The 20,343-nt window shown below is 43.7% G+C and overlaps 1 protein-coding gene across 8 annotated transcripts in view; it reads right to left on the bottom strand.

Annotated features, from left to right (window-relative positions):
- The window catches only part of rap1gapa (RAP1 GTPase activating protein a), a 385,612-nt gene that overhangs the window by 88,790 nt on the left and 276,479 nt on the right, over positions 1–20,343 (bottom strand). For 7 of the 8 annotated variants that reach the window (XM_060852321.1, XM_060852322.1, XM_060852320.1 and 4 more), the window contains 6 exons: positions 15,759–15,794; positions 12,317–12,364; positions 8,604–8,642; positions 2,359–2,544; positions 1,372–1,475; positions 320–398 (listed from right to left, as the gene is read on the bottom strand). In XM_060852321.1, coding sequence (XP_060708304.1) covers positions 320–398; positions 1,372–1,475; positions 2,359–2,544; positions 8,604–8,642; positions 12,317–12,364; positions 15,759–15,794 — 492 coding nt within the window. Of the gene's footprint in view, positions 1–319; positions 399–1,371; positions 1,476–2,358; positions 2,545–8,603; positions 8,643–12,316; positions 12,365–15,758; positions 15,795–19,971; positions 20,207–20,343 lie in introns of those variants that run through there. The other variant, XM_060852326.1, reaches the window with a different exon arrangement.

Raw genomic sequence — 20,343 nt, 5'->3', positions numbered from 1 at the left:
GGAATGAACCTTCTGACAAAGTGGTGGATGGGTGTACAATTACAATATCTAAAAGACACTTAGAGAAGATATGAATGGGAAAGGGAATGGAGCAGGAGCAGGCAGGTGGGACTAGTTTAGTTTGGGATTATGGTCAGACCAAAGGGTCTGTTTCCATGCTGTACGACTCTATGATTCTAAGTACCACCATGACATGACTTTCCAGACAGCGCCTACTTTAGCTACAGGAAACCCAGAGCTTCATATCCATATTTGCAGCGCATCCACCTTAAACATTTCACCAGGAAAGACTTTATTGTTTTTCAGGAAAGATACATACCTTTGCCATTTGAACCACATTGGGGAATTCAGTGAGGCAGGATATTGGAACCACATCCTGGTAGGTTTTGTGCTTGGTTCTGTGGAGAAAAGATGTAAATTAACCTATGCACAAGATTATTTCTTATAATTAAATTTTATATTTCTAAACAAAGGGGAATTATTTTGCCAAACACATTTTAATGAAGACTTTAAGCAAATGTATCTGCTCATTTTAAAGAGACTTGTGACATACTGTAAAAATAATAGAATTTGGTTTGAAAATTAGACTCAGGTATCAGATATTGGACCCATGTGAGCTGGAAAAAAATGATCTGGGAGGTCTGACCACTGGCTTGAGTCCACAGCAGTGAACATTAATCTGTTTAAGTCAAACTCCTGGAATAAGATGACAGCCTCAAACTCACTGAAGAATCAATTTCCCACTTTACAGAATCAAACCAAAGAGAAGAAGCAAACTATTTCTAAAAATCAGGAATTCTCACTTAATAACTGCACAGCATAAAGCAACAGTGACATTACCAGGCACAGGGTTCCCAGAGGTGAACCATTGCCTTCTCCCTTGGAAAAGGTGACCCTCCTCCTTTGCTCCATAAACAGTGATTGTCTAACCTTCACTCCCAGACCCCACCCTCAGACAGTCTGACTCCAGTACTGACCAATCAGAAGGGACTTCTCTGTGCTCCCAGCTGCTTGTCTCGCCTCTGCCCCCCCACCATTGGCTGAGGTTGATGTTAATGGGCCAGTCTGCTAATGGAGTGACTGCCCCAAGAAACGCTCCCTATCCCATTCCCAGATGTTAGTGAGGTGTGACCAGTCAAGTGGAACTGTCTGAAGAGTAACATTCAGCTGAAATCAGCAGAGCTTTTTGACTAGGTAAATACAGGCAATTATTTTGCAAATTACTGGAAATATTTGGAATATTTAGGGAGTTGTAAATGGTGCCTTTGTAACAAATTGCTCTAGGAAGAGAGTATTGTCAATGAGCCAATCCCAATGTGGGATGTGTTGGTGGGTGAGACGTTCACAGGATTTTCAAATCCCTGGACCCACCTGAGCAACAGCCGGAGGTGTTCCTGGTCACCAATGACATCATACTTGAGGGAGAATACCAAATGGCCGAGTGCACTGTCGACGCAGTAATAATTAAAATGTTCCTGTTCGAAAAGGACAAACATGACATTAAATATTCATAAGGAGATTGATGTCACATTCCGTATGAATGACACTGATCAGCTCGAGTCTGAACATGTCAGTTGGAATCAAAACAGGAATAGGCACATCGAGCCTGCCCTGCCAATCAATGAGATCATAGATGATCTGATCATTCTCAAGTGCGCTTTTCTGCCTTTTCCCCATAACCCTTGATTCCCTCACTGATTAAAATCTGTCTATCTCAGCCTTGAATATACTTAATGACCCAGTCTCGATAGTCCTCCGCAGTAAAGAATTCTAAGAATTCACTAGTCTCTGAGAAAATAAATTCCTCCTCATCTCTTAAATGTGTGATCCCCTTACTCTGAGATGATGCCCTTTGGTCCTAGACTCTCCCACAAGGGGAAAACAACCTTTTCACATCTTACACGCTTTCATTTCCAAATTCAGGAAGCTTCCTCTTCCTGCTACACATCACTGGCACAGAGCGCATTTGCTAATTCAGTGGGACTGCTTTATTACAAGTGAAACTGGGAGACTTGTGACAGAGAAAATAAATCATTTTGTGAATAGTTTACATAATTTCTTTCATGTTTGCAACCTTTATGATGTACTTAAGATATGTTTATGAATGGAGACTGAGAGTTCCATTGTGTAATGTTGCAGATGTTGTCATTAAAACTCAATGGAATAAAACAAGGCGTTTCTGAAGACATGAGGTAAAATGCGGGGCTTGTGCTCTGGACTGTGACACCACTAGAATTTCCTCGATGTCATATGTCTGTTATTTTAGAATACATTTTGGATTATTTTTGTAAAAGGAGTTTATTTATTTACAGTTAATGGACTCTTCCATATGTTACAACTTGATCAGGTTTTCCATACCTTTCCCAAGAAATGTTTCCTGTAGAGCTTGGCAATAGAGTTACACTCTAGTTTGAGTTTGGAGGCAGGAGATGAGAGCTGCTCTGTTTCAGGCAGGCTTCTGATTTCATGGTTTGTTCCCTCGATCCAGTAACCTCCAAACTGAGGGAGCAGGATAATAGGATAAGGAGCCTCACGTTGGAGAACCTAAAATAAAGACCAGAGATTTCAACCAACATCCCCTCCTCAAAGAGTAGATAACCCAAGGAGATGGATCTTCAACACTACCCGGACCAAACATCTGGGCAGTCAGGCAGGAAGCATAACATGGAATATATACCGAGCTACAATATAGAATTTGGGTGAAGGTTTGCGATTTAGATTCCCCAACATTGAAAAGAGAACTCACAACATAGAACATTACAGTGCAGTACAGATCCTTCGGCCCTTGATGTTGCGCCATTAAGAGATGCAAAGGTGAGGTGAATTGAATGGTGGTGATTGGCAAGAACAAACCTGGGTCTTAAAACACTTAAAAATTGAAGAGAGACATAGGTGGGTGGGAAGCAAGGGAGACAGAGCAATTGAGATTTCATTTCAATACCACAAACATTAAGCAGCACAGTCAACGTACTGTGCGAGAGGAAATTCCCAAATAGTAGTCACTAATATAATTGAACCCTCAGCTGGGATGCTCCTTGGAACACATTGCTTCATTAAAGGTGTTATTTTAACAATGTTACCAATAAGACCAGAGAGTCGTGGATGAGAAAATGAATTTGGAGAATAGAGATGAGAGAAGTATTTGCCGGGAGAATTTTAGCAGTTTTCTCCAGTTTCCTAGCGTAACATCAGAGGAACCTCCAGATAAACAGCAGAAACATTTTTTTTATTTTGGCAGTTGTTACCGTTACCTCAGAGGTTACTGAAGCTTTCATACTGCTGTTAATGCAGGAGCCTGGAGAACATTGTTCTTTTTAAAAAAAACCTGAGTGACTGAAACCAGACAGTTTCAGTCTGGTTTCAGTGACTTTTACTTTAGTGATGGAGAGGGATAATCGTGCGCAGCAGGGCAAGAGCTATAGCTGGGGGCAGGGAAATTATGATGCAGTGAGGCATGACTTAGGTTGTGTGGATTGGAAAAACAGGCTTCAGGAGAAGAACACTAATGAGATGTGGGGATTGTTCAAGGAGCAGCTACTGCGTGTCCTCGATAGGTATGTACCAGTCAGGCATGGTGTAAAGGGCCTTGTGAGGCAGCCGTGGTTTAGTAAGGAATTGGAGTCCCTTGTGAAAGGGAAGAAGGCGGCATATGTAAAGATGAGGCGTGAAGGTTCAGTAGGGGCGATTGAGAGTTATAAGGTAGCCAGGAAGGAGCTAAAGAGGGAGCTAAGAAAAGCGAGAAGGGGACATGAAAAGTCTTTAGCTGGTAGGATTAGGGAAAACCCAAAGGCTTTCTATAGGTATGTCAAGAATAAAAGGATGACTCGGGTAGGTATCGGTCCAGTCAAGGATAGTAGTGGGAAGTTGTGTGTGGAGGCGGAGGAGATTGGAGAGACATTAAATCAGTACTTTTCATCAGTATTCACTCAGGAACAGGACACTGTTGCTGATGTGAATATGGAATCACAAATAATTAGAATGGATGCCCTGGAAATATGCAGGGAAGAGGTTTTGGGAATATTGGAAAGGATGAATATAGATAAGTCTCCTGGGCCTGATGGCATTTACCCCAGGATCCTATGGGAAGCTAGGGAGGAGATAGCAGAGCCATTGGCCTGGATTTTTATGTCGTCATTGTCAACGGGAATAGTACCAGAGGACTGGAGGATAGCGAATGTGGTCCCATTGTTCAAGAAAGGGAGTAGGGATAGCCCTAGTAACTATAGGCCAGTGAGTCTGACTTCAGTGGTGGGCAAAGTCTTAGAGAGAATGGTAAGGGATAAGATTTATGAACATCTGGGTAGGAATAACGTGATCAGGGATAGCCAGCATGGTTTTGTGAAGGGCAGGTCGTGCCTCACAAACCTTATTGAGTTCTTTGAGAAGGTGACTATGGAAGTGGATGAGGGTAAAGCAGTAGATGTTGTGTATATGGATTTTAGTAAGGCGTTCGATAAGGTTCCCCATGGTAGGCTAATGCTAAAACTTCGGAGGTATGGCATTGAGGATACATTAGGGGTTTGGATTAGGAATTGGCTGGCTGGAAGGAGACAGAGGGTAGTAGTTGATGGATTATGTTCATCTTGGAGCGCAGTTACTAGCGGTGTACCACAAGGATCTGTTTTGGGACCATTGCTTTTTGTTATCTTTATAAATGATCTAGAGGAAGGACTTGAAAGCTGGGTAAGCAAGTTTGCGGATGACACAAAAGTCGGTGGAGTTGTGGATAGTGAGGAAGGAAGTGGTAGGTTACAGCGGGATATAGATAAGTTGCAGAGCTGGGCGGAAATGTGGCAAATGGAATTCAATGTAGCTAAGTGCGAAGTCGTTCACTTTGGTAGGAATAACAAGATGTTGGATTACTGGGCTAATGGTAGGCTACTTGGTAGTGTGGATGAGCAGAGGGATCTTGGTGTCTATGTACACAGATCTCTGAAAGTTGCCACCCAGGTAAATAGTGCTGTGAGGAAGGCATATGGTGTACTGGGCTTTATTGGCAGAGGAATTGAGTTCCGGAGTCCTGAGGTCATGTTGCAGTTGTATAAGACTCTGGTGAGGCCTCATCTGGAGTATTGTGTGCAGTTTTGGTCGCCATACTATAGGAAGGATGTGGAAGCTTTAGAACGAGTGCAGAGGAGGTTTACCAGGATGTTGCCTGGAATGGTAGGAAAATCTTATGAGGAAAGGCTGAGGCACTTGGGGCTGTTCTCATTGGAGAAGAGAAGGTTTAGGGGAGATCTGATAGAAGTGTATAAGATGATTAGGGGTTTAGATAGGGTAGATACTAAGAACCTTTTACCGCTAATGGAGTCAGGTGTTACTAGGGGACATAGCTTTAAATTAAGGGGTGGTAGGTATAGGACAGATGTTAGGGGTAGATTCTTCACACAGCGGGTTGTGAGTTCATGGAATGCCCTGCCCGTATCAGTGGTGAACTCTCCTTCTTTATGTTCATTTAAGCGGGCATTGGATAGGCATTTGGAAGTTATTGGGCTAGTATAGGTTAGGTAGGACTCGGTCGGCGCAACATCGAGGGCCGAAGGGCCTGTACTGCGCTGTATCCTTCTATGTTCTATGTTCTATGACACCTTCAGAAGTCAGAAGATGGTCATGTGTACACTGTGGCTGAGCATCTCTAGTACTTCCTACAATGGAGTCTGTCTGAAATAGTTGACTTTGACAACAGCACGAATTAAAACTTTGAACTTACTATGAGTAGAATTTTATAAATATATGGAACCTCAGATTATCTTTCAATTGATCCATTTTTCATAAAACAAAGAGATTTGCCAGTGCAACTAATTTGATTAAATATAATGCAAATTAGTATGTGTTCAAGGATAAAGTGAACAAGTTCATGTCCTGGGGAGTGCCTACATCTGTGTTGTTTATGCTGTTTATCTCAACATTGACATTTCCAATTCAACATGACACTCCTTCAAAACAGTAATGTTCATCCTGAGGGGTTTAACTACGCCCTGTCCCTTATACATGACCTGCAATTTCCAGCACTTCCAATTTGTCTTTCAGACTTCCAGCAACTGCAATATTTTGCTTTTCTACCGGAAAATCAGCAAGTGTCAAGAAAAGAGCATCTTTCACCAAGTTGATGGTCCTCCAAGTGCAGTCGATGATTGTCTTGGTGTGAGTCCCAGGGAACAGACCATGGAGCACAGAGTCCCACGTCATTGAACTGTTCGAGACGAACCTCAAAAAATTAAACGCACCTTCCTCCAGAATTCCTTTGCAAAGGCACATTCCCAGCAGGAGATGTTTAACAGTCTCTACCTCGACCATACCTCCCCTCCCCACAGCCACTTTGTGGGCAGCGTACGGTGGTACAGACTGACTGGGCATACATGAAGGATTTCACAGGTAATGCCCTTCTCTCCACAAGCCAAGAGATGTCTTGGTGCTTGTTGGAAAGTTCTGGTGATGAGGCATTCTACTGAATGACCGACAGTCTGCTCAGGGAATGACACAACCAACCCCCATGACCCATATTCCCAGCACCTTCAGGTAATCTGCCCTGACAGTGAAGGTGATAAAGGATTGGTCAGTCCAGTTCCCAAAGAACATGGCCTCACTGTTGCCTTGAGTGACCTTCAGCTCCCGAGACCAGTTGGAACTGGCCATAGACGTACATGAGTCTGTGCACTGACAGCAGATCCCAGCAGAAAATGGTGATATTGTCCATGTAGAGGGAGGTTTTGACCTGCAGGCCTCTGCTGCCCCACCCCACCCCCCTACTCAGGCTCACATCCTTCCTGGAGGAGAGGGTCTTTAAAAGGTTCTATATAACACCTTGGCCGAGTGTTATAGACTGCCGCATCCCAGAGGGACACACTGAAGCTTGGGGCAGCTGCCAACAAAGCACACAGGGGAAAGACCACTGTCCGAGGTCTTTGTGTCAAAGTTAAATGGGGGTTAGTTCAGTTTTTGGACCCTCCCAATGCCTCAAACATATATAAATATAATCTTGTACAAGTAAGAAGTGCCTTTGGTTTGTTTCTGGATGGAGTCAAACTGCAATGTTTGGTTGTTTCTTCATGTGCTCCTTTACAGAACTGATCTGCTTTACTGACTATATATGGACATAAAGATATTTTTATGAATAACGTATATTTTTGAAATAAAAAAAGTCTGCAATACTTTGCTTTTCTATCAGCTAAACTGCCTGTTGACCTAGGAATCAAAGTCAGATTAATCCCAGCAGCCTATTACCTGCTTTAAGAATCATTAACTGCCACAACACGGAAACAATCCCCTATTGGTCATACTCCCCACTGCGTTCTCTCTGTAATCTTTAACATTCTGCTTTTCCAAACAGCTACCTAATTGGTTTTGAAAAACTAGTTCTGAAATCTACTTCAACAATGCTTGGTGTGTAGATTTTCATTTTGTATACATCTACTGCACAAACTTCACCTTCAATCACTCAAAGTTATTTAGAATGTACACACCAAAGTATAAACATCAAATCTAATTATGAAGACAATACTACACTGACTATTTTTTAAAATATAAAATTGGTTTCACCTCTGACTGTAAACAGTATGACTGAAGTCACACCCATGATGACAGTTCAGTAGATTTACATTTTAATGAAGATTAAACATTGATTGGAATGCAGTTAATCATTCTCTTGATGGTGTTTTACACAGAGTGAGGTTTAGTATAACCCCTAATGCACTCATGAAGATAGTAAAGCTTAGAGAATAGTAACAGCACAGAAAGATGCCTTTTGACCCATCAACTCCATGCTGGTCATCAAGTATTAATCTAATCGGAAAGCATTTTCCAGCACTTTGCCGATAGCCCTGTCAGCTGTGATGTTTTTAGTGCTCATCAAAATGTTATGAGGGTTCCTGCCTCAATACCTTTACAGGCAGTGAGTTCCCAGATACACACAACCCTCTGGATGGAAAGGATTTCCCTCAAATCCCCTCTAACCTTAAAACTGTGCTCCCGGTTAGTGACCCCTTTTCTAAGATGAGTAGTTTAATTCCTATCAACCCTATGTAATTTTGTACACCTCAAACAGGTCTTCCTCAGTTTCCTCTGTTCTGAGGAAAACCATTGAAGCATATTGAGTCTCCCGTCATAGCAGAAGCAATCCATATCAGGCAAGATCTTGGTGAATCTCCTCTGTGTCCTCTCCAGATCACTCACTTCCTTCCCTCGGTACAGTGAAACTACCATTCTGTTATATCACTTAACGCTCATTTATCAAGTTCTGAACCTCCTGTAATGAAATGTGGTTCAGTTTTTACTGCTGCTAAAATCCAGTCCATGCATCTCCTGTCCAAAAAGCAATAGCACAGTCATTGATAGCTCAGGAGCCTACTCCCACCCAGCAGGAGGTCAGAGAGCAACACCCACCCACACATGAATATAAACATGTATTAATGCAAAGAGAACTGAAAGCAGTAACTACATGCACAAACAAATATACAGATGGATAGAGAATCCAAACCAAAGCCAAGCTGCAACAGAAATTGAGACCTGCTTTATAACACATCAAAGGTTTTGCACAAAACTCCATTCAATGGCAAGCACCATTATCAATCTATCATTCAGAATAAACAGTCAGGGTGTCATACCTCATGGACACTAGGGTAAGGAATATAATCTTCTTCTGTCTGCAATAGAAGAAAATGTAGGTTTATTACATGAAAACTGCAGTTTGATGCTTCAAGCAAACTGGTTTGATAACCACTTCCCAGTAAAAGTTCCTCAGGTTGGTTTACTGGTCAATACTCCAGGCTATCGAGTATTGGACTATCTAAAAGACCAGGAAAGTTCCTGGTGTCAGACCAAAGTCAGCAGGTCTCTGTCAGTACAACAGGACACTGAGCACCTCTGCAGGGGGCAATCAGCCTGCACTAGTATTCCTGAAAGTCACCCAGCAAAGTGTCGGCTTTAGATGTCCTCACGGTGGCCCAGTGGTTAGCACTGCTGGGTAAAAACAATGACTGCAGATGCTGGAAACCATATTCTGGATCAGTGATGCTGGAAGAGCACAGCAGTTCAGGCAGCATCTGAGGAACAGCAAAATCAACGTTTTGGGCAAAAGCCCTTCATCAGGAATAAAGGCAGTGAGCCTGAAGTGTGGAGAGATAAGCTAGAGGAGGGTGGGGGTGGGGAGAAAGTAGCATGGAGTAAAATAGGTAAGTGGGGGAGGGGATGAAGGTGATAGGTCAGGGAGGAGGGTGGAGTGGATAGGTGGAAAAGAAGATAGGCAGGTAGGACAAGTCATGGGGATAGTGCCGAGCTGGAAGTTTGGAACTAGGGTGAGGTGGGGGAAGGGGAAATGAGGAAACTGTTGAAGTCCATATTGATGCCCTGGGGTTGAAGTGTTCTGAGGCAGAAGATGAGGCATTCTTCCTCCAGGCGTCTGGTGGTGAGGGAGCGGCGGTGAAGGAGGCCCAGGACCTCCATGTCCTCGGCAGAGTGGGAGGAGGAGTTGAAATGTTGGGCCACGGGGCGGTGTGGTTGATTGGTGTGGGTGTCCCGGAGATGTTCCCTAAAGCGCTCTGCTAGGAGGCGTCCAGTCTCCCCAGTGTAGAGGAGACCGCATCGAGAGCAACAGATAAAATAAATGACATTAGTGGATGTGCAGGTAAAACTTTGATGGATGTGGAAGGCTCCTTTAGGGCCTTGAATGGAGGTGAGGGAGGAGGTGTGGGCACAGGTTTTGCAGTTCCTGCTGTGGCAGGAGAAGGTGCCAGGATAGGAGGGTGGGTTGTTGGGGCGGCATGGACCCGACCAGGTAGTCACGGAGGGAACGGTCTTTGCGGAAAGGGGTGGGGAGAGAAATATATCCCTGGTGGTAGTGTCTTTTTGGAGGTGGCAAAAATGTCGGCGATGACTGGTTTATGCGAAGGTTGGTCGGGTGGAAGGTGAGCACCAGGGGTGTTCTGTCCTTGTTACGGTTGGAGGGATGGGGTCTGAGGGCAGAGGTGCGGGATGTGGACGAGATGCGTTGGAGGGTATCTTTAACCACGTGGGAAGGGAAATTGCGGTCTCTAAAGAAGGAGGCCATCTGGTGTGTTCTGTGGTGGAACTGGTCCTCCTGGGAGCTACGGCGGAGGCGGAGGAATTGGAAATATGGGATGGCATTTTTGCAGGAGGTAGGGTGGGAAGAGGTGTAATCCAGGTAGCTGTGGGAGTCGGTGGGTTTGTAAACAATGTCACTGTCAAGTCGGTCGTCATTAATGGAGATGGAGAGGTCCAGGAAGGGGAGGGAGGTGTCAGAGATGGTCCAGGTAAATTTAAGGTCAGGGTGGAATGTGTTGATGAAGTTGATGAATTGCTCAACCTCCTCGCGGGAGCACGAGGTGGCGCCAATGCAGTCATCAATGTAGCGGAGGAAGAGGTGGGGAGTGGTGCCGGTGTAATTTCAGAAGATCGACTGTTCAATGTAGCCAACAAAGAGACAGGCATAGCTGGGGCCCATACATGCACCCATGGCTACCCCTTTGGTCTGGAGAAAGTGGGAGGATTCGAAGGAGAAATTGTTGAGGGTGAGGACCAGTTCAGCGAAACGAATGGGAGTGTCGGTGGAAGGGTACTGTTGGGAATGTAGGGAGAGGAAGAAACGGAGGGCTTGGTTAGCACTGCTGTCTCACAGCACCAGGGTCCCAAGTTCAATTCCAGCCTTGAGTGACTGTCTGTGTGGAGTTTGCACATTCTCCCCGTGTCTGTGTGTGTTTCCTCCGGGTGCTCCGGTTTCCTCCCACAATCCAAGGATGTGCAGGTTAGGTGAATTGGCCATGCTAAATTGCCCATAGTTTTAGGTGCATTAATCAGAGGGGAAATGGGTCTGGGTGTCCATACTGTAGGGAACCTAATCTAATCTACTATTTGACATGAATACTGATATCGTTTGTTACTGGCCTGAGAAATTTCAAGAGCAGGACCTAACATCACAACCGCAGTTTCAGAATTTGAATTCACTTTAAAATGCTTGGGAAATTTTTAAAAATTGGTGTTCTCTCTTCCTGTGCATGTGCATGTGTATAACTGTGCGCATGCCTGCGTGTGTGTAACTGTGCGCATGTCTGTGTGTGTGTAACTGTGCACGTCTGTGTGTAACTGTGTGCATGTCTGTACATGTGTAACTGTGCACATGTCTGTGTGTGTGTAACTGTGCACATGTCTGTGTGTGTGTGTAACTGTGTGCATGTCTGTGTGTGTGTGTAACTGTGCACATGTCTTTGTGTGTGGAACTGTGTGCATGTCTGTGTGTGTGTAACTGTGTGTATGTCTGTCCATGTGTAACTGTGCACATGTCTGTTTGAATGTGTAACTGTGCACATGTCTGTATGTGTGAATGTGTAACTGAATACATGTGTGTATATGTAACTGGCTTATGGTCTGTGTGGGTACAGCCGCATAACTTGAGGGAAGCATCACTATCTTTATTCATTCACTGGATGTGGGCATCTCTGACTAGTCCCAGCATTTATTGCCCAGTGGGCTGTTCAGAGTCAACCCAATTGCTGTGGGTCTTGAGTCAACCAGACGGAGTTTTCCAAAAATTGACAATGATTTCATGGTTATCATTAGAGTCCAGATTTTTATTGAATTCAAATTTCACCATCTGCTCTGGCAGGATTTGAACCCAGAACATTACCTGGGTCTCTGGGTTAACAGTCCAGCAATAAATACCAATAGCCCATTGCCTCCCCATGCGCAAAGTGCAAAGTCTTCCTAGTGTGGCACCTTACCATTGGTGTATATGCCACACAGCTTCGAGAGAATGTTAGTTATCAGTAACAAACAAACCAGGATCAGTTTAACACTCTTCATTAAATGGCCTTTAAGAGTACTACATACTTGGAGTGAAGCATTTTCCTTCCCCTCGAGACTTTCCCAGACAACAAAATATTGGAAACTCACAACATGACAAATCTTAGTTACAAAGTTGGATTGGGGCAGTTCATGGCAGAGAATATCAGGATGAGGTCAGCATAAAATTCCAAAGCCTAGCTGTCCTCAAGGAAATGGTGGTGAGCTGCCTTGGCGAACCGCTGCAGCCTGCGTGCTACAGGTAGGTCCCCAATATTAATACCCAACCCAGCTTACACTCACTGTGAGGAAAGGTCAGACCTTGCCCTCAGAGGCAGATCATAGAGCTCCTACTGTCTCTAAACTTTGACAGTGGCTCATGTAGAAGGTTGTGAAACTGTGGAGTTTAACTGCATGTCAACACGCTCTTAATTATCTTCATATGACTGGAAATGTGTTAAGAATTAAGTTGAAAAGTGATTGACCACAAATCTGGCAAGAAACAGGAACAGATTGCACATACTTTGAGAGGTGGTGGAAGAGAGCATCTCTGTTCATCCATTCTGCATCCCTAAATGAGGAAAATACACAAGAGTGAACAAAAAGAAAAAAGTTCATGGATCATGCAAAAATACCACAGGAATCAAACAATAAGTAAACAAACTGCTGCTCTAGTCCCTGATCTGCATCACAAACTGGCAACAGCTAGAGACTTATAATGTGGTCAATTTATCTCGAAGGCAGGTGACTGGGTGTAGTCGCGTGTGAGTTTCCAGGGTTGTATATTGTAGGAGCCTGTACTCCCCATGGTTTGTTCACACTGGTCATTCAACTGTACGAAGTTTTAATCTAAGATACTTTACTGTATCACATCTCCATGACACTGGACTCCTTTGACTATAAATTCTGTGAGTTTATAAACCATAATCTCCATAACCACCTGATAAAGGAGCAGCGCTCCAAAAACTTGTGCTTCCAAATAAACCTGTTGGGCTATAACCTGGTGTTGTGTGATTTGTCTTCCCCAGTTGAACACTGGCACCTCCAAGTCACAGTTTCATTCATCCATTTACAAGAATTAGAATCTCTTACAGCTTGGAAACAGGCCCTTTGGCCCACAAGTCCACAATGACTCTCCAAAGTGTATTTGACCCAAACCCATTCCCCATTACTTTACATTTACCCTGAACCTACACACCCCTGAACACTATGGGAAAATTTAGCATGTCCAGTTCACCTGACCTGCACATTTTTGGACCGTGGGAGAACCCGGAACACTTGGAGGAAACCCACGCAAACATGGGGAGAGCGTGCAAACTCCATACAGTCAGTCACCTGAGGCTGGAATCGAACCTGGGACCCTGCGAGGCTGCAGTGCTAACCACTGAACCACGGTGCCGCTCTGGTTCTGCAGTTTATTTTACTATGATAAGATAAACCAACTTTAAAACAACCCTTTCTAATCAAAACATACCTTTCAAACCCATTACTGCATTTTTACACCCTTGCTACCTCTGAGTAAGTGTAGCGTACAGAATAAAACCATCCCTGCCATCATGTCTCCATGAAACATTATAATATTAATCAGCCCTTACCAACCATCTCCCAGATCTGAATAGATGACAGAATACCAGTTGCCCCAATTAGTATACACTTGTTAAATACCTTTTAACTGGGCTGTTACCCCTTTAAGAAACTAAGTGTAAAAACAGTGCTGCCATGAAATGTCATGAATGAATGAAACTCACACAGGCAAATAGTAAACAAATCTCACAATCCAGCTGTGGTAATCAGTTTACTATCCCTTATTCTATTATTAAGTACAATTTCTAACTTATTTAGAGCATATAAGCCTAGTATTTAAACTAACATTTACTAACTTAAAAGACAAAAAGACTAACACCTCTTAAATATGCAAACAGACCGGGCTGACACTCTTAATCCCATCAGGTGTAGCAGCCTGCATTTCGCACATGTTTTAGCCTATCGCCTGTCTCCCAGCACAGAAGCCCCTCAAAACTTTGTGTCTTATAGATGAAAAATGTAACATCATAATAATGGAATTTTAATGTATGTAAAAACTGTATATAAAGGGGCTCTTGTAAGAACGGTATTTTGGGATTCTATTGCTGCCTCGATCTTGTGCTACTTATGGTTGCTGAATAAAGCAAGTTATCTTCATCAGTCAGTGATTCCAGATATTTGAACACAATCCCACATTACTCAGCCTCATGTACTTCTGCTGTGGGTCCTTATGTCACTGAACCATCAATACTTGAGTCACATGGGACAGGATGTCCCGTGAGAGGGTGCAGTCCAGACAGCAGGATTTATTTCCTCTGCTTTCCTTCTCTTCTGCCGTCTGCCTCATCATCAAGATAGTTGAGACTCAGAGCGCTGCTTGATGGGTGAGCTGCTGCCATTCTGAACAAATGGAAGCAAGCTGCCCCAATAATTAATGTCAATGCTTAACTGTATCCAATAATCCCAGCTACAGGACATACAGTGTATAGTAAGAATGGGCACTAGTGTAGAGTGATAATGGGCTCCATGAGAATGTTACTAATAGGCAAGGCCAGCCCAGGTACCACCCAGCAACTGAAAAATGCAAGGTGAACAAAATCCCTGATGTTCTATTAGAATATTAGAATGATAGTGGCTAGAGATCTCCTTCCTGAAGGTAGTATTTCCCGGGATAGAATTACATGCACAGATAGCACCTTCTTAATTCCTTGCTTGATCTATTATCTTTGTGATTCATGAAAATCTCCCACGTCCAGAATGCAAACATTTATGTAGAAAAATATCTGCTTCTTTCTCCCCAAAATATTTCTATCAAAGTGAATAATCTCACCCTTTGCTACACGGTTCCATTTGCCATGTTTATACCCGGTCACAAAGCCGTCACTATTCCTCTGCTGCATCTTTTCATCATCTTCACATATTTTCCCACCTAATAGTGTACTATTGGCAGAGTAGTATATGTGCATTGTGTTTCCTCATTCAAGCCATTAATATAGATTGTAAACATCAGAGACCCCAGTACTGATCCTTGCAATGCCTTGTCAAGCTGAAATGTCCTGCTTATACCTACTTCATTTTTTTTTTACCCATCAACTGATCCTTAATCCACAGTAACGTATTATCCTCAATTCCAGGAGTTCGACTGTTGCATTAGCCTCTTCTGTGACATCTTATTGAATGGTTTTGTAAATCAAAATATCTACTTATTTCCAATTCATCTTACCAATCACATCTCCCTCCAAAAATGGATTTTTCTAACACAATTCCCTTTTCATAAACCTCCACTCGCAGTATTTAATTATATGATAATGTTCCAAGTGTCTGGTCACCATTTCCCCAATATTAATTTCCAGCATTTGCCTGCTACTGCTGATATGTGAATAAATTTATACTTTCCCGTAAATTTCTTCCTTTCTTAATTAAGAAGGTTATATTTGTTGTTGTCTGATCCTCGGGAACTGTTCTTAAATCAGATGAAATCACAACAATCAGTTCATAATGGGGATCTAATCCCATTAGAAAATGCAGCAGAGCAACAAGGTTGTGGAGGTGAGGGGAGTGGAGCTGCAAGGTTTCTTCCCCATCCTCTGACTGACCATACCCTAGACCCTTCCCCCAATGTCATTCAAGTTTCAATCCTGCCTCCAGTGTTTCTAATTGGAAATGAAGGGCTTGAGGGACACACACAGGTCTCTCTCCAATGCATATTGGCTGCTTGAAGTAGACGTGTCAACTGTGTCGCTGCTGGTTCACCATCAGATTTTGCCTGCTCATAATTAATGAACTATTTATTTGATAAGACGTGTTAGTGTTATATCGTTTTTGTGAAGCTGATGGTAAAGTGAAAGGAGAAGCTTAAAAGTTTCGATCCACAAAGCAAATGTAATTGTTTTGTCTAAAGCTTCAATTATTAGGTAGGCAGTTGGAAAGCAGTAACTTACCTGCATCTTTTCAATCATTTCAAAGAAATCAGTGTTCTGAAAAGGAAAAGAATAGAGTCAGTTTGAGCAAACAGGAAAACCATATTACCTGCACCTATCCCAAAGGGACATTTACAAAACAATACTCTCACAGCAGAATTTGAAGTGATGGGAATGTGGATTAAACAAAGAGATTATGCAGCAGGAAAACCAGGAATAATGTAATTCAGGCATCTTTATCTGTCTAAAAACCAAAAGATACCGTAAGTCAGAGACAAAAGTAGAAATTGCCAGAAAAACTCAGCAGGTCTGGCAGCATCTGCCACTTGTATCTCGACTTCATCTGTCTGCCTTATTCAACAACTTTGAGCAGGGAAGATACGGAAATTATCCTGAAATATGTTTTATTATATTTAACCCCAAATATTTCAGTAAAGCTTTGTGCTGTTTCATGGCTACAAATGTTACTAATTGTCCTCTTAACTGTATCCTCTGGATTCAGAATTGGCTGGTCCATAGAAGACAGAGGGTGGTGGTAGGTGGAAAGTATTCAGCCTGGAGCTCGGTGACCAGTGGTGTTCCGCAGGGATCTGTTCTGGGACCTCTGCTCTTTGTGATTTTTATAAATGACTTGGATGAGGAAGTGGAAGGGTGGGTTAGTAAGTTTGCCAATGACACGAAGGTTGGTGGAGTTGTGGATTGTGTGGGCTGTTGTTAGTTGCATCTGGATGGGTATATGAATAGGAAGGGTTTAGAGGGATGTGGGCCAAGTGCTGGAAAATGGGACTATATTAGGTTAGGATTTCTGGTCGGCATGGACGAGCTAGACCGAAGAGTCTAATCTGTGCTGTATGTCTCTATGACTCCATGACTCTATGACAGGATTCAGAGCTGGACTTATAAGTGGCAGATGGAGTTCAACCTGGAAAAGTATGAAGTTATTCATTTTGGAAGGTCGAATTTGAATGCAGAATACAGAGTTAAAGACAGGAATCTTGGCAGTGTGGAGGAATGAGGGATCTTGGGGTCCATATCCATAGATCCCTCAAAGTTGCCACCCAAGTTGATAGGGTTGTTAAGAAGGCATATGGTGTATTGGCTTTCATTAGCAAAGGGATTGATTTTAAGAGCCATGAGGTTATGCTGCAGCTCTACAGAACCCTGGTTAGACCACACTTGGAATATTGTGTCCAGTTCTGGTCACCTCATTAGAGGAAGGATGTGGAAACTTTAGAGAAGATGCAGAGAAAATTTACCAGGATGCTGCCTGGACTGAAGGGCATGTCTTATGGAGAAAGGCTGAGGGAGCTAAGGCCTTTCTCATTGAAGTGAAGAAGGATGTGAGGTGACTTGATAGAGGTGTACAAGATGATGAAAGGTAAAGATGGAGTGGATAGCTAGAGATTTTTTTTTCCCAGGGCGGAAATGTCTATCAAGAGGGGACATAATTGTAAGGTGATTGAAGGAAGGTTTGGGGAGATGTCAGAGGTCGGTTCTTTACACAGGGAGTGGTGGGTGTGTGGAATGCACTGTCAGCGGTGGGAGTAGAGTCAGGTACATTAGGGACATTTAAGTAACTCTTGGATAGGTACATGGAATGGCGTGTAGGTTAGTCTATCTTAGAGTAGGATAAATGGTTGGTAAAACATCGAGGACCTGTACTGTGCTGTATTGTTCTATCTTCTATGTCCTACATCTCTAGGACTCTATGTTAACAGTCTCTAGACTTTTTTGAACTCCTCCTGATACAGTGTTTTCAATGGTTGTCAGCACGCTTCTCAGCATCTGATGACTCATCCTCTGCCTGAATCTAAGTTCAGCCTTGACTTGGAGATACCGGTGTTGGACTGGGGTGTACAAAGTTAAAAATTACACAGCACTAGGTTACAGTCCAACAGTTTTCATTGGAAGCATTAGCTTTCGGAGCACTGCTCCTTCAACAGGTGGTTGTTGCTCCAAAAGCTAGTGCTTCCAATTAAACCTGTTGGACGATAACCTGGAGTTGTGTAATTTTTAACTAAGTTCAGCCTCACTGTGTTATCTCTTCATATTGATCATTTCCTTCATTCAATTGTCTGCGCTGATCATCTTCCTTCATAATTCTGTATTCCAATCACCATCTTTTCACAGTTCAGTGACTGAATTACTGCATCTTGGGCTCAGCGAAGCAGGAATATTATCTTTATTTTTTCAAAGACAGGTTTCTCAGTGTCTCTTGTAAGTCCAACTACTCATGTAGCCAGAATCTGTGGCAATGATGGTTTGTTCTGAGCCCCTGTTACCCAGCATGATTAGGAGCAGAGATCCTGTTCTGTCTCGCGTTCACTGCGAATGCAAATGAATGCAAAGCAAATGAAACCAGGATATTTCTCCTGATCTCCAGGACCCCTCACTTGATTACAGTCTGTAAAAGGGTGTGTGGAAGTTGCCATTAGATGGGAACAAAACCAGGTGGAACTGGGATGCTGGAAACATTGTATAATCTAGCACCAAAGATTCAGTTGTTTGCAGATGAGAAACTGCCTTTTGATGAGATACACTGGTGATCAAATCCCATGGAGTCAGGCAGGGAGATTCCTGCAATTGTACAAGGTAATGGTGAGACCACACCTGGAGTACTGTGAGCAGTTCCCCTCTTCTTATTTAGGGAAAGATATTTCATTCGAGACAGTTCTTCAGAATGATCCCTGGTTTGGAGGGATTGCCTCATGAGCAAAAGTGAAACAGGTTGGGACTCTACTCACTGAAGTTTAAAAGAATGAGAGGTGATCTCATTGAAACATTTAGGATTCTTAAGTGGTTGGACAGAGTAAATGCTGAGAGGATGTTTCCCTTCATAACAGAGTCTGGGACCAGAGGGTACAGTTTCAAAATAAAGAGGCACCAATTTAAGATTGAGATGAGGAGGATTTTTTTCTCTCAGAGGGTCATGAGTTTCTGGAACTCTCTGGGGGCAGAGTCTCTGTGTTATTTAAGGCTGAGACAGATAGATCCCAGAGCAGCCGAGAACCATGGGTTACAGGGAAAGTGGGAAAGAGCACTATCGGATCAGCCATGACCATAATCAATAGTGGGACAGGCTCAAGGGGCTGAATGGCCGTACTGTTCCTATTTCATACTGAGATGAGGAACTGGTGGAAACTCAGAGGGTGAAGGAAACAATAGAGATGGCTGAAGAGGAACCCCAGATCTATCCCACAGCCTGCAAGAGGGAGCTGAGAGACCTGTCTGTATTCTGGCTCCTATCCCTCACTCTGGAGTTCCATCCTCTCTGAACTGCTTTCCACAAAGAGACTTTCCACTCAGGGAGGTCTGACAGCAGGCTTTAGGAGTATTCTCCCACTGGACCAGCCGGGTCTGTGTCCCTTGCTGCAAGATTCTCTTTGTATTTATAAAGAAACGCCTGGGAGGCGCAGCAAAGTGCCCCAAAGATATCCTTTCCAGGATATACAGGGGTCAAAGGCACAGGACCCTGACCAACCATTCTCATAGCCATTATTCAAGGACGTCCCCTCACTATGTGTACCCTTCCCGGGAGCGCCTGGAGAGGGAACTTTCAATATTGCCTTGTATGGCCTCAGGAACAATCCAACCCAAAGGAGAAGGGCAGTGGGGGTTTGCAGTGAGGCTTCGGGACAGCATCTGCTGCCCAGTCCAGGGCAGGAGCCGGCAGGTGAGACTATCATCGGGAAAGGTACCTTTATACACTGGGCTGACAGCTCGAGATTTCAGCGGATTGGCATTTTTAAAACTTCTCAACTTCCCTACCGTTCAAACACTGCAGTGTTTGTCTAGCGGGTGTTTCCGAGTAGATTATATTTTACAAGCGATTAACTACACGCACCAACAACCGAAGGCTCGCCACTTGCGCAGAGCAATCCATCCCCTGGAGCTGCTGGCTTTGCTTTCGGTTTTATTTGGTGTGTTGCTGACAGGGTGGGTGCAGGTTCCCTGCTTCACAAAGCCTCGCCGGTGGGACTTTTTCTGGAGCACGGAGTTTTCAGAGACAGTGCCTACTTCCCAACCAACACTCCATCTTTTAGTCGTCAGAGTTCAGGAAGATCTCTACCCAGCTCCCAATCCCAAGAACAGTCAGGGAGAAGGACACAATAACAGCTGCACGTCAGTGTTTGGAATACTTCTCCCAAATAATAGAAAGGATATGACCATCCACCTTCAATGTCAGTGAGTCTGTGACGGAAAGTGACTGGGAAATTAGCAAGGTTCTACTCACTTCATCAGTCCAGTACTGGAATAGAGAGCTGGCAGTGCCCTCCATAGCTGGCACCAGTGGCAGGAGCTGCTGTTTAGGCATGTTAACTGACCTCGAAGGTCTTGCTGCTGTTCCTGGCAATCACCATGTCAGTGCCAGCGAGGTAAGTCTCCGCTCTCCCTTTCTCTCATTAGTGTGAATGCTTACTCCTGGCCCGAGCAGAAAGTGCCAGTGGGTTTGTCTGTTTGTCAGATCGAGTTGGATCATTGTGGGAAAGTGCTGGCTCCTCGCCAGAACAACAGAACTGACTGTGCAAGCCCTAACGAATGGCTACGTGTTGGAACAAAAGTGCTTGAAAGTAGACACAAATAAAGTTAAAGATCATTCCTTTAC

This window comes from Hemiscyllium ocellatum, chromosome 37, assembly GCF_020745735.1.
Source record: "Hemiscyllium ocellatum isolate sHemOce1 chromosome 37, sHemOce1.pat.X.cur, whole genome shotgun sequence".
Classification (NCBI taxonomy): Eukaryota; Metazoa; Chordata; class Chondrichthyes; order Orectolobiformes; family Hemiscylliidae; genus Hemiscyllium; species Hemiscyllium ocellatum.
The sequence above is the reverse complement of the archived record's forward strand: the minus strand, read 5'-3'. Positions and strand labels throughout refer to the sequence as shown.